Source organism: Dendroctonus ponderosae, unplaced genomic scaffold (genome assembly GCF_020466585.1).
Source record: "Dendroctonus ponderosae isolate FM_Combo_2020 unplaced genomic scaffold, Dpon_F_20191213v2 Dpon_F_20191213_1, whole genome shotgun sequence".
NCBI lineage: Eukaryota > Metazoa > Arthropoda > Insecta > Coleoptera > Curculionidae > Dendroctonus > Dendroctonus ponderosae.
The window spans coordinates 18,630,305-18,642,315 of record NW_026017110.1 but is presented as its reverse complement, the minus strand read 5'-3'; the positions used below and the strand labels follow the sequence as shown (position 1 = coordinate 18,642,315).

Genomic DNA, 12,011 nt, shown 5'->3' with positions numbered 1-12,011 from the left:
TAGACGTGGAAAGTTTGAAAAAAATCCATCCGGAACCTGATTTTGGTCGGCTTTGTAAATGTGACTCACAAAATTGATAGTGTCTGTCAATTGCGCTCGCTTACTTAAAAATACAGTTTTTGTTACCAGCTTTAGTGGACATTTGATCCGATAGACCGATAGACGTAAAAAGTTTCAAAAAAATCCATCCGGAACCGGATTTTTGCCGGCTTTGAAAATGTGACTCACAAAATTGATGGTGTTAGCCAATTGCGTCCGCGTACTTAATAATTCGCATCTCCCACAATAAAACACACAGGCATTTGGGTGTTTCATTTAAAATAAGTAGGCTTGAGACAACTTTTGGTATAACCGGAAGTCCCATAATGTAGCTGTTATTTCATCTGAAAAGAGAGTCTCCAAAAATTTCCGAACTATTCTAATGGACGCTGACCGTGAGACACTCTGTATTTATTAGGCCATTACTAACATACATATATGATTTTAAGAATTCCTCATGCATTTTTCGGACATTTTTCTAAAACCTAAAGGTGCAAATTCGGTTAGCAATAACTACTTATATCCATCCAGTTCTTTTTTGGCCTGTTAACTTCGAGCACATGTAAAGCTCAGGAGCTCTATCTTGCGGCTCTTCCTCAATAGGGACTTTAACACTCTTATCCTTAGCAGTATCGGACAGTGGTTTCTTTTTAGGTTCTGCTGCAGCGTGTAGTTTTGGCACTGCTCCCGCTTTGTCTTTTGTTTCCAATTGGCTGGTTGTAGCAGTTTCAATCTTCGCAGGCTTTAATATTTCAGTTGTCGGCAAACTTTGCGATTCGGCATCGATAAGCGATGGATGTTTCAGCTTAAGTGAATCCTTCGCCGCAGCTAATCCTGGTTCTTGGGAGGGTTCGCCATGTTTCGCGGGTTCTAAAAGAAGGCCCCTTATAGCCACAAGCTGAAGATTTGATATCAACCAATACCTGAATCTTCAGTGTCCTTTAAGGGAAGCTGTGATTTAGCACATATTTTCTGTTGTAGTTCGCCCTACAAATGATTAATTTGAAAATTGCTAGGAAAACAATGCCAGTATTTTGATTAATCGACTCCATTGTATTAAGACTCTCCGGATCATAAACAGAGAAATTTGGTTTATTAATGACACGTAAACATTGGTAAAACTATACTTCGATTAAGCCATTTGTTAGCTATTCTAAATATTTGCTGGACTTTCCTCTAGTAATAATTAATATCTAACGATAACAAAAAGCACGTGGGCGCAATTTATAAATAATATCTGGTATAGTTTACGGTTCCTTGCGAATTTATAAATACATCGTTTATAGAACTTAGAAAAATATACTTACGCCAGCTATGCGCTTTTCTTCTTGAGCACAACTCGATGCGTTACTTTTTGGTGGTGGAACTGGCGTGCAGCCTGGAAAATCATAGAGCTCGAACTACATAAACATTAAAATTATTTGACTAAAAATAACTCAAAGTCTGGTCTGGTCAAAATTAAGAACATACTTGTGGATTTAAGGTAGCACTGTTCTTATGTTGATTTAAACTGTTTAAGAGTGTGCTATTTCCAGTAGTGGTGCCAGCGTGTAAGTATATGAATTATATACCTAGCTTGAACCAAGTTTGCTTAAGCAAGTACTTACTCACAAACTTGACGCTTTGTTTTTTTATGTCTTTGGGCGGCCCTGTTGATTCTTCTTGATTGCCAGTCTTGTAGTCTTCCTCAATTTTCTTCGACATGAATTTAGCGTACGCAAGTCTGGCGCCTCTTGGTACCTCAACTAACTTTGGATTGTACTCTGAGAAACAATTTCAATACTAATAAAAATAATAGGAATAAGTGTGTACACATTGAATGGAATAAAAGAATCGGTCTTTTTGTATTGAAGTGTCTAATTTTTGGCCTTTTTCAAGCCTTATTAGCAAAAAATTACAAACTTCAATACAAAAAGAACGATTCTCTGTTTTAATTTCAATATTAATCAGCGTCCAATATTAAAGAATGGTTTTGATGTATCTTCCTGACTGCGTATAATTGTTATTATATTATTATCCTTACTGGTTCTCAGTCAAAGTGTGAAGTACAAATTTGAATATCGCTTATTCCAATACGTTTCGGCGAGACAACAGCGCCATCATCAGATTTAAAATTTACACAATCTACAAATAGCAATTCACAATTCAAACATGTTGTTCAAAAACTATAATTTATAAAGCATTAAAACATTCATCAAACATTGGTAAACATTTAAGGTTCAGGAAGGCAAAGACCTAAAAGAACGTAATGTTTACCAATTATGAGAAAAAAATTTCAAATATTTTGCTCTCCCAAAAGAAAGCATTTTTTCCTTCAATAACTGATGAATGTTTTAATGCTTTATAAATTATAGTTTTTGTACAACATGTTTTAATTGTGAATTGGTGTTTGTAGTTTGTGTAAATTTTAAATCTGATAATGGCGCTGTTGTCTCGCCGAAACGTTATATGAAATGAACGATATGAACATTTTTGCTTCACATTTTGACGGAATCACAGAAAATAAAAAATATAATAATTTAAAAATGCTGACAATATGGATCTTACGCGAAAAATTACACGATAAATTTAGAATTTTGTAGAAATTTTACAAAAACTTTTTTTCGTGTCGAATTCGGGACAAAATCGAAAATAAATTTATCCCGTTTTTTTCACGAAAATCATTAAGGTTTGCTCAAAAACCGATTATAAAACTTAACGTTTTTAATCAAAAGCGCAAAAAATCCATTATTTTCTAATGCTTTTCTCCTTTCCTGACAAGCATGGGGTATATGCAGCAAAAAATGACAAAATTCTCCTCATTCATCGCATTGTAGGGAATTTTAGAATTTTCAGCATCAGAAAATTGTATTTAGTTTTTAGCGAAAGTAATTAAGATTATCGTGAAAAACGATCAGCGAGCAAAAGTTTATAAAAAATTATTTGGAAAATTCGCCACCCTCATAGCTCTGAAGATTCTTAGTTTTTTTTAGCAAAGATTTTATCAAGCGATCCTTTCCACGCAAAAACCGCATTATTTTTTAGTTTTACTTAAAAATACGTTGAGACTAAGTCTTAAGATATTTTCTGTGAAAAATTATAAAATACATTTTATTAACACTCACTTTCTTAACAGCTTTGTAAAAATGTTTTTAGAACATTCGCAGCTTCGAATTTTGGACAAAACACTAATAATTTTTTCTGGATTTTTGCCCCATCATATTTCCCCGAACAGAACAAGCGAAAGTTTCTAATAAATTATTTGGAAAACGAATCATCTTCGTCATTGTGAATAATTTGTTTTTTTTTTAATTCCGGTTTCTTCACTTTTAGGTCAATATTTCTAAACAAAACTTTCTCCAAACAGAAAAATGTGTTTTTCCAAACGTTTGTCTGTTAAAAAATGGCAAGCTAAGATCGCTTTTTGCAAAAAAATAAGAGATTGATTTTATCAGAAAACTCGTCGTCTTTATAGTTCGGTCTTCTTTATCGTCTTTTTCGAATACCTTTACCTTTAAATTTGGGACAAAATTATCTTTTAATTTAATTGTGAATTGGTGTTTGTAGCTTGTGTAAATTTTAAATCTGATGATGGCGCTGTTGTCTCGCCGAAACGTAATGAAATAAACTATATTCAAATTTTTACTTCACACTTTGACTGAGACCCAGGAAGGATAAGAATATATTAAAGAATGGTGTTTACCAATTAGCTTCTCGTCCTCAATGTGTACCGGTTGATTTACATTTGAAATAATATGCTTCCTCAAGCTCTGCCGCTTCTTAATCGATTCTTCAGCTTCTTGAGCCGACCCAATTGGATTGCTGGCCGTGGTGTTTCTCCTGACCAGGGCGTTCCAATCTTTCTTTTTGCTTTTGAATGTTGTTCGTCTTCCAATCACTTTCGCAATTTGCCCGAAAACGTTTTTCGGTTCTTCCAGATTTTGCTGTATTTCGTTTACAATATTGTCCACTATTCCAATGTGGAAGTCTTTCAGTAGTCGGCGTTCCATAGTTTTGCCTTTCTTTCCAGAAACTACGAAAGGAGGATTTGGGTAATTTATAAAAGCATCTTTTGTGAAACACACACTCAACGTTTCAATTATGTGCAGGATTATATAAATTGAGGTCGAGAATAAAAGACAGAAAAAAACTAAGAAGTACTTAATTAAAAACATTATCGATCACCTTTTGTGACAATAAATTGATTTTTTTGCATTTTTTAAACGGTGTTTGGATGGTAGGTAATAAAGCGACTAGCAGTGATAAATTAAGGTAAGCTTTGAATACGAAATTAATAATAAGCATGAAATTATTTTATAAACATTACAAAGAATAATAAGTTAAAATGTTTAAAAAAAGGTAGAGCTAAATACAAAATGGGAAACTTGTTTGTACCTTGAGTATCCTCGATTGAAATTGTAGGTGTTTTCATGCCATTGTTGCGCAAAATATCAATTAGCTCATATCGCAAAGTGGATATGTCTTGGCGAATTTCCATTACATCGTCTTCTGTTATTCCAAAATCGTCCCTCTTTCTCTGCTCAGCTGTAACATACCTTCGAACCAGCAATTTCATAATCGTCTCATGCTTTTCTCTCGCAAGTTCTCTGGATTTATTCTGCATTAAAATAAGGGAAAAAGTGTTACTCTAGTTTTTACTACTCTTATATTTAATTAAAACTGAATATGGATTCTGTTAACAAAGTCGCATGGTGATCGAGTTTTTCTTTGATTTTATGTATTTCTTTATGTAGCTTATTTTTTTTATCTATCTGGCTTATTTAGCGGACAACTTTGGATAATTATTTTTGTTTTTGTTTACAAATTTAAAGAAAATTAATCGATAACTCAAAGTAAGGATTGAGTTTTCTTGGCTTTGCAGTTATAAGACACAAGATTACCTACATCATCATTTTATGACCGAAAGTCGAAAATCAACAAATGATTTCCAAAGAATAGAAATTATTAACAATTGAAGAACTTACTTTAAAACTCGCAGAACTCGATGTGCTTTTCACGCAGCCCATTTTTTTGAAAATCACTTTTGGTGTTGGCATTATATTGAACGGTGCAGGCAGCGAATCGCCATCATCAAAATAACTGACCCACAAGCGACTTCGTGCAAACTTCCATTCCGTATCCGATCTTTCCTGCAATTGTAAATGTTAGTTAAAGTTGTTCATGGTTCCGTATAAATAATGAGCTGATGGGTACATACAGAAATAATTTGATATGAATTGGACATCATGGCTATAAGCATATTGAGCAATACTATTACATTTATAACAGAATATGAGCCGAACATGAGCAATGCCCAGAATCTGGTAAATCCTTTGATTCCGGACAGTTCAAAGGTCATTAGATCAACTAGGCCAAAACTAGCCCAGAAGAGTGACTGTGAAGTTTCAAACAAACTGAAAAAAGTACAAGTGTGAATCAGTGATAATATTTACAATAAATAATACTAGTAAAATTAAGTAAACGCTTTTAACTAAGTGATCGAACCAGGATAACAATAGCAATGTAATAAAAAATTGAAAATATAACTGAAATGTTGGAAATCTCTCTCTTCTGTTGGGAGCGTTTTGAGGCGCAAATACTACTGAAAAAGAATAACAGGTTAAAACTATTCAAATACATAATTTAAAAAAAAATTAACTAACAAAACGCAACACGTTTTGTGTAGTTCAGGAACGGGTTAAATTAAACAAATTGTTATTTTAGAAAGTATTAAAACTTAATAATATGAATAATAGAAGAATAATTTCGCGACATTCAAAAGCTATTTCAGTCTAATCTCCAGAAAACATTACTGAACCATATAAAGGCATAGTTTTTGCTTCCAGTTTTCTTGAAGATTACAATTCGCAAACTGACACAGTTTTTATAAAAAACTTTTACTTCGCATATCGCCTCCAAATAGTACAGGCCTTATCGTTGTTGTCAAAATCCGGTAATCCATTGGGCAGGTGATAACATTTGTTTTTTTCCAATTCTGCATAGTACCAAAGCAACTGATTCAAACCTGAAATTAGCATCTAGTTGAACATTTCATTTGTCATGCATGAATGTTGAAAGACTGACCGCATCCGAAGGCAAAAAGCACCAGAGTGTAGATGAAGAAAAATTTTACGATATCAATTATCATGCGGCCGAGGGAAATTTGCAACGGCCCCAGATGAGGATTGACGCTGAATATATGAACTAACTTTAAGAAGCTGAAATAATAGATTAGATTCGTTTTAATATCGGTTTTTGGGTTGAAATACCTGAAAATCATGCCGGCAGCAAAAGCGCCTTCCGATAACAGCATCGGCTCGAATGAGTCCCATTCTTCTCGAGGATACCATGTTTGTTTGCCCATTTCTTCATCCCTCTAGCTCAAAATTATTGAGTGAATTCGCGCTTATACTTAAAATCCTATCATTGTCTAGCTGTTTACGCAGTGTATGTAAGTAGAAATATGTGCGTTTCTTACCCAACATATATACCAAGAAGTGAGCCGAAGAGAGAGCCACATAACGTAAAATATGTTCGTTATAAAATCCACTATGTTCCATAAATCTGAAATGTATTCTAAAATTCCGTCAGACCACAAAGATCGCAACTCTGCCCATATTAAACCTGAAAATTGATTAAAGGTAATTTATAGCGGATTTTTGCTAATCTGAATCTTATCTTGATAAAATGCGTAAAAAAGCCACCGTACAAATTTAAACACTATAATACCAAATTTTTTTTAATTATTAGTATCTACTGCGGGTCAACGATTTGTTAAATTTGCTTTAAACATATGCTTTTGTGTTTGTTTGACACGTTTCAAAGCTTTTCACAACTTTAGTAACTTAGCCTTTTTATAAAGTGCATCTTTAAAAAATTATAACCACAACATTGAATCAAAAACTATAAAAATGCAATGCATTAAAAAAAATGACTACAAATGCGTTTTTTAATTTTTATAATAAATTATGTGCAACAAATGTTTCAAATACAACAATTGCGTACCAAGAATCGAATTCATACAAAAACTTTAATCTGCAATCGGTTTTGTAATCTTCTAAAATTCATTAGTTGACCCGAAATGTTCCAGCGTTTTATATTGACGTCTAAAACTATTTCGGGCTTCGCTAGTTCGATAAAAGTTTGGGAATGAGTATCAAGAATTTCAAAATAATGTAAAATGTGTTTCAGATAACTTTTATGAAACATAATTAGGTATGTAAAATCGATATTTTGGCCCTGAAAATATTCTTTTTTTTTAATTTTTCTATAATAATTATATCTATAATATCTATAATAATTAATATATTCGTCCTTAATTTTAGGGAGTTAATATATTGAACGGGAAATGTTCAAAATTAAATTAAAACTTACTTATTACGTAAATAATAACACCATACTCTGCCAATCCAAAAAGTGCTCCTCGTTCTTTCCTCTTCCATTCTTTGACCATGTCTTGTACCCAATCTGTTCCCAGTAGTTCCAAAACCAAAATTTCAACTCTTTGCGAGGCTGCTCCCAACAACACTGAAATTTTTACAAGTGTACAATTTTATTGAGGCTGAAACTAAAGGATTTCTGAAATGAATCACATTACAATACATATGTTACATAGAATGCCATTAGAAGATTTTGGGTACAAGATGCCATCATACTGTTTTTTCTTCCAAATAAGTCTACTACCTGAACGAAAGAAATACCAGTATAGACTTTAGCAAACAGTTTAAAATCCTATAATGTACACGTAAAAATATATTGTATGTTAATAAACACAAAAAAAATAGCAAGATTACAGAATAATAACGCTCATATTTATGACAAGCAAAGAAGCAGCACTGAGAATTTAAAATACGTTTTCATAATTTGTATTTTTTTAATCTTTCAAATATCAATTGTAAATATGTAAAATATATTTATAAACACGTTACATTTTTCGTCGTATTTTAGCTGTGATCTAGAAAATTCCCGTTGTGATAAAACTATTATTAGTAGGAATTACAATTTTATTTAAGACAAATATGCGTTTATAAATATTTAAATGTGACTTTGGGCTTCTAAAAATAATCTACATCAACAGATAACGCGAATTCCAACACCAAATCAATTTATGATTAAAACTATAAAAATTTATTGAACAGGCAAAATACTTAAAAGGTACTTACTCAGAAAGAGGCCGTACGAAGCTGAATGAACGATGAATTTTACAAATGGTTTCTTCATAAAAAGTCCCATATTGGAATTAGGAGCAATCATATAAATCGTGCAATAGATCGGGAACATCATGGCAAGTTGGGCCACTTGAATGCCCTGACCAATCATGTTTTTCCTGCGAAAGCCCGGCAGACCTTCATACCAGATGGCCGCTAAGAGTTGTTGAACATTAGGATGAGCAATAAACTAAAAGCAAACAAATCGACAAAAAAAATATAGTTTTTGTTTAAAATCCGTTAAAATTTCATTACTTTCTTCTGTTTGTACTTAATGGCCAATTTTAATCGTTCCAATGTCTGCCGTTCTCCAGTAACCCAAACTTCGCCCTTTGGATCATAGTTGAGCATTATTTCCAGCTCGTAGGAAGTTCTGGCATGATCCAGTAAGGACGTAGCAAAGTTCTGTACTTGATCTCTCATCTCCTAAAGTAAAAAAAAATGAAAATATGCACTTTGTTTTAATTTAAAATAAGTTTAGTCTCAGATTTATTTCCGTTATTACAATAATGATACGAAAAACTGCAGAAATCTGAAATCGGGCATTTTTTAAGAGTAAGAGAATGAAAAACAAAATTGCTCACATTATATTCTGCTCTAAATTCCGTTTCCATCCTGCTCAACCGTTTCAAATCCCATGATAGCTCAAATGCTGTTAACAATGGATCGCTTGAAGAGAGGCAGATCAGTGATGGCGCTGATAGGGCTTTATAAGCATTTATTCGACTTTGAGAGTGTCTTAAAGAGTCATCTTTGCTCGAATGAACGCAGTCATCGCAACCGCACCTTTCAGAAAAAACTTGTTACTTAACATGATAAAAATATAAATTTAGAAAAATGAAAGGAAATTCGTTTCCTTTTCCATGGGTTTTTATAAATAAGGTAGGTATTTTAAAGAAAGTATTAGCGCTTAATACAAAGTTAATATTACTAATATATTTATTATATTTTATATCTTGTAACAGGAACCACTTGCAAAGACTCATTCTTGCCTCTGAGTATCGAAGATTGACGTAAATTTCACGTAAAAAAGGTAGACTTTATATACTTTCATATTGACGGCTATCTTCGAGCTATTTTGAATAAAAACTTGTTCCTCAATAAAATATTTAATGAAATTGATGTCTCTATATATTTTTGTATTGAAAAATATATACAGAATACAAAAATCGAACGGCATTGTTCGATATATCATTGCTAAAATCATTTTTTTTGCAATCTGTAGCAGCAAGCAGTTATAGATTTTCTTTTACTTGAAAAGGTGCTTGTTTCTGAACAATGAGAGAATTATATTCAAAGATTTGAATTGAAAAATTAAAATAATATTATCTGCTCTGCACATTGTTCCCACCCAACTAAGCAGGTGCGATTGAGTTTAAAAATTAATGTTTGTGTTAAATGAGAAAAACTTTTAGAACAAGGAGAAAAAGAACAAATTTTTCTAATGCGAATGTTTAGAGAAACTACACAAATATGCAAAGATTCGATGCAATAAGATAACTAAAGCTCGCACTAACGACGTTAGGTAAAAAAAATCGGAATGCAGAATATTTTAACTTATTATTAATTAAATGGTAATTAAATAATTAATACGCTTGTTATCGCTATATCGTATAGAAACGTAGAAGGAAAACCGGGTAAATAATAATAAAATTCGTTTGAGTCTAATTGTACATCTTTATTATCTGGCTAAGTTTTGACACGATGGAAAGTTAAGTTTTCCCTAGTTGACTATTTTGAATTCATATTGATCAGAAATGGCATAAAACAACCCACTAACTTATTATTAATAAACGATTATAAACCTATCAGAAGCACTAAAAAATTGGATTACTGGCGACGTATTATGAGAACTAGAAATCCTAAGGAAGGCTTAAATGAGAATCCGGTGATTTCAAGCCAATGAAAATACAGATTATATAGAAATGAACATTTTACAAAATACAATAACCGAATTTTCTTTCTTGAAAAACTCTTTTCTATGATAAATTTGCTAAATTTGCCTCTTACCTTACATCATGGGGCATTGGCAAAGTTGCCCCTCGATCTAGAAGCAGCTTGATTATTTCATAGTTATTTTTATGAGCTGCCAGAACGAGGGGAGTAATATCCGAAGTAAAAGAAGCCCCGGATCGGTCAACTTGCTCCCAACTCTGAAAAAAAGGAGTATTTTGAGCTCGGTAAATGCCGAAAATGCAAAATTTACATAAGGATCATTATCTTGATGGTGTTCTTCCTCCCAATTTAATAGTATTTCCACCGCTTCCACATACTCTTCTTTGATGGCATGCAATAATCCATCCTAAAATGTAAATATAAATGCGATAGATGCAGTAGAATAGTGGACAGTCTTTTCACCTTCACCGCAATTCCTTGGTTAAGTAGGAGTTTAATCAATTCAATATTTTCATTTTCTATTGCAGCAATAAGTGCAGATCTATTAAGGGGATCCACGCAATTGATATCAAATTCATCAGGCACTGATGTATACTGATCTATGATCCTAGAGAAACAAATTAATTTCATAACCATTTGGCCTTTTTCCTAGTTGCTCTATAATGTTTACCGAGCATTAAGGATAAAAATCTAGAAATGTAGCGATTATTTAGTGTTATTATATTTTTCTTCGTAATTTCGATATGGCCCTGAATCTGATAAGACACTTCGGCCATTAAATACATTTTCTAAATAAGCTCAATTAAAGTATACCCTCTTCCTATATCGACACAGTTGCGTGTTTACTTTGCACTTGAATTGCTATTGAATAGATACATATACGCCGGTATAGGAATCCTGTAGTTTCGCACACATTTTATTGATACTCGTGAAACTCTATTTTCCAGCTGTAATGGAAAATGCATATGTTTTATTTTATGTGGTTTGAGAGCTTCAAACTGCGACCAACGGAAGTGCAAGACATTTTTCAACATGTCCATCCGCAGGCCAATGAGTACCTGTCGAATGGTCGGGCAAAAGGTAAGCGTTAACATGCTAATTGCTGGTTGTGATTATTGAAACTATGAGGACATTTGAGTAGATAAATGAAAATAATTAAATTTATGAATATTTATATTCTCATGCATAAAACTTATTTGTTACAAATACAGTTTCTTGACAAAAATTACGACAACAAATGTATTAGATCGATTTTTTTCAATTTATCAATTTTTCCATACACGTAAGGAAAGCTCCAAAACATTCGTAGAAATATCAAATTATTTGGAAAACTCGTTCCTCAAACACTTTCAATTGGATACCGTAGTGTATTAAAAAATTGTGTCGTAATAAATTATACTAAATTTATTATAAAAAAAAACGTAGAAATCGTAGTCGATGCAGCTTCATATTTATATGTGGCTCAAAATTCAAGCTTGATGGAAAGAGAAAATGTATAATTCTGTCTAACCAAAACACAATAATCGCAGTCCGTGCTGCATATTTTAACTAAAAATTTTGAGTATTTTGTATTTATGAAATCAACACAAATTTAATTTAAGTCGTCCATCATAAAATTGTAACACACTGTAAAAATTCCATATAAAAAAAAAGCTGAAATATTTCGAAATAAGTCCAGATTTAATAAATCAATGTCCATTTTAATAATTATCCAGCTACCATCAAAAGGCAAAGAGTTTTGCGAATTTGAAAAATCGCTATTAACAAAAATCAAAATATTCACGGATTTTTGTACAAACAGGCAAGTAACGGTATCAAATAAACAATCAGTCTAAAATAATAAGAAAATTAAGCATATATGAAACATAGGGAATTTTATAAAGCTACGTC

At 32.4% G+C, this 12,011-nt stretch overlaps 2 protein-coding genes across 3 annotated transcripts in view; one reads left to right on the top strand and one right to left on the bottom strand.

The window, feature by feature from the left end:
* Positions 1-429: 429 nt before the first annotated feature.
* Positions 430-12,011, bottom strand: part of LOC109544981 (transient receptor potential protein) — a 13,377-nt gene continuing 1,795 nt past the window's right edge. The window contains exons 2-20 of the mRNA XM_048663552.1: positions 10,584-10,728; positions 10,432-10,527; positions 10,236-10,378; positions 8,810-9,011; positions 8,481-8,651; positions 8,181-8,415; positions 7,393-7,545; positions 6,497-6,642; positions 6,288-6,394; positions 6,103-6,236; positions 5,920-6,043; positions 5,237-5,432; positions 5,004-5,168; positions 4,414-4,636; positions 3,722-4,051; positions 1,647-1,802; positions 1,347-1,417; positions 963-1,026; positions 430-909 (exon numbers count right to left, since the gene is read on the bottom strand). Of these exons, the coding sequence (XP_048519509.1) occupies positions 557-909; positions 963-1,026; positions 1,347-1,417; positions 1,647-1,802; positions 3,722-4,051; positions 4,414-4,636; positions 5,004-5,168; positions 5,237-5,432; positions 5,920-6,043; positions 6,103-6,236; positions 6,288-6,394; positions 6,497-6,642; positions 7,393-7,545; positions 8,181-8,415; positions 8,481-8,651; positions 8,810-9,011; positions 10,236-10,378; positions 10,432-10,527; positions 10,584-10,728 (3,214 nt within the window). The 3' untranslated portion in view covers positions 430-556. The remainder of the gene's footprint in view (positions 910-962; positions 1,027-1,346; positions 1,418-1,646; positions 1,803-3,721; positions 4,052-4,413; positions 4,637-5,003; positions 5,169-5,236; positions 5,433-5,919; positions 6,044-6,102; positions 6,237-6,287; positions 6,395-6,496; positions 6,643-7,392; positions 7,546-8,180; positions 8,416-8,480; positions 8,652-8,809; positions 9,012-10,235; positions 10,379-10,431; positions 10,528-10,583; positions 10,729-12,011) is intronic.
* Positions 1,389-12,011, top strand: part of LOC109545885 (transient-receptor-potential-like protein) — a 24,079-nt gene continuing 13,456 nt past the window's right edge. The window contains exon 1 of one of the 2 annotated variants that reach the window (XM_048663541.1): positions 1,389-1,589. Coding sequence is in view for 1 of the 2 variants with exons in the window: in XM_048663536.1 (XP_048519493.1) it covers positions 11,154-11,201 (48 nt within the window). In the remaining variant the exon portion in view is untranslated. Of the gene's footprint in view, positions 1,590-11,012; positions 11,202-12,011 lie in introns of those variants that run through there. The other variant, XM_048663536.1, reaches the window with a different exon arrangement.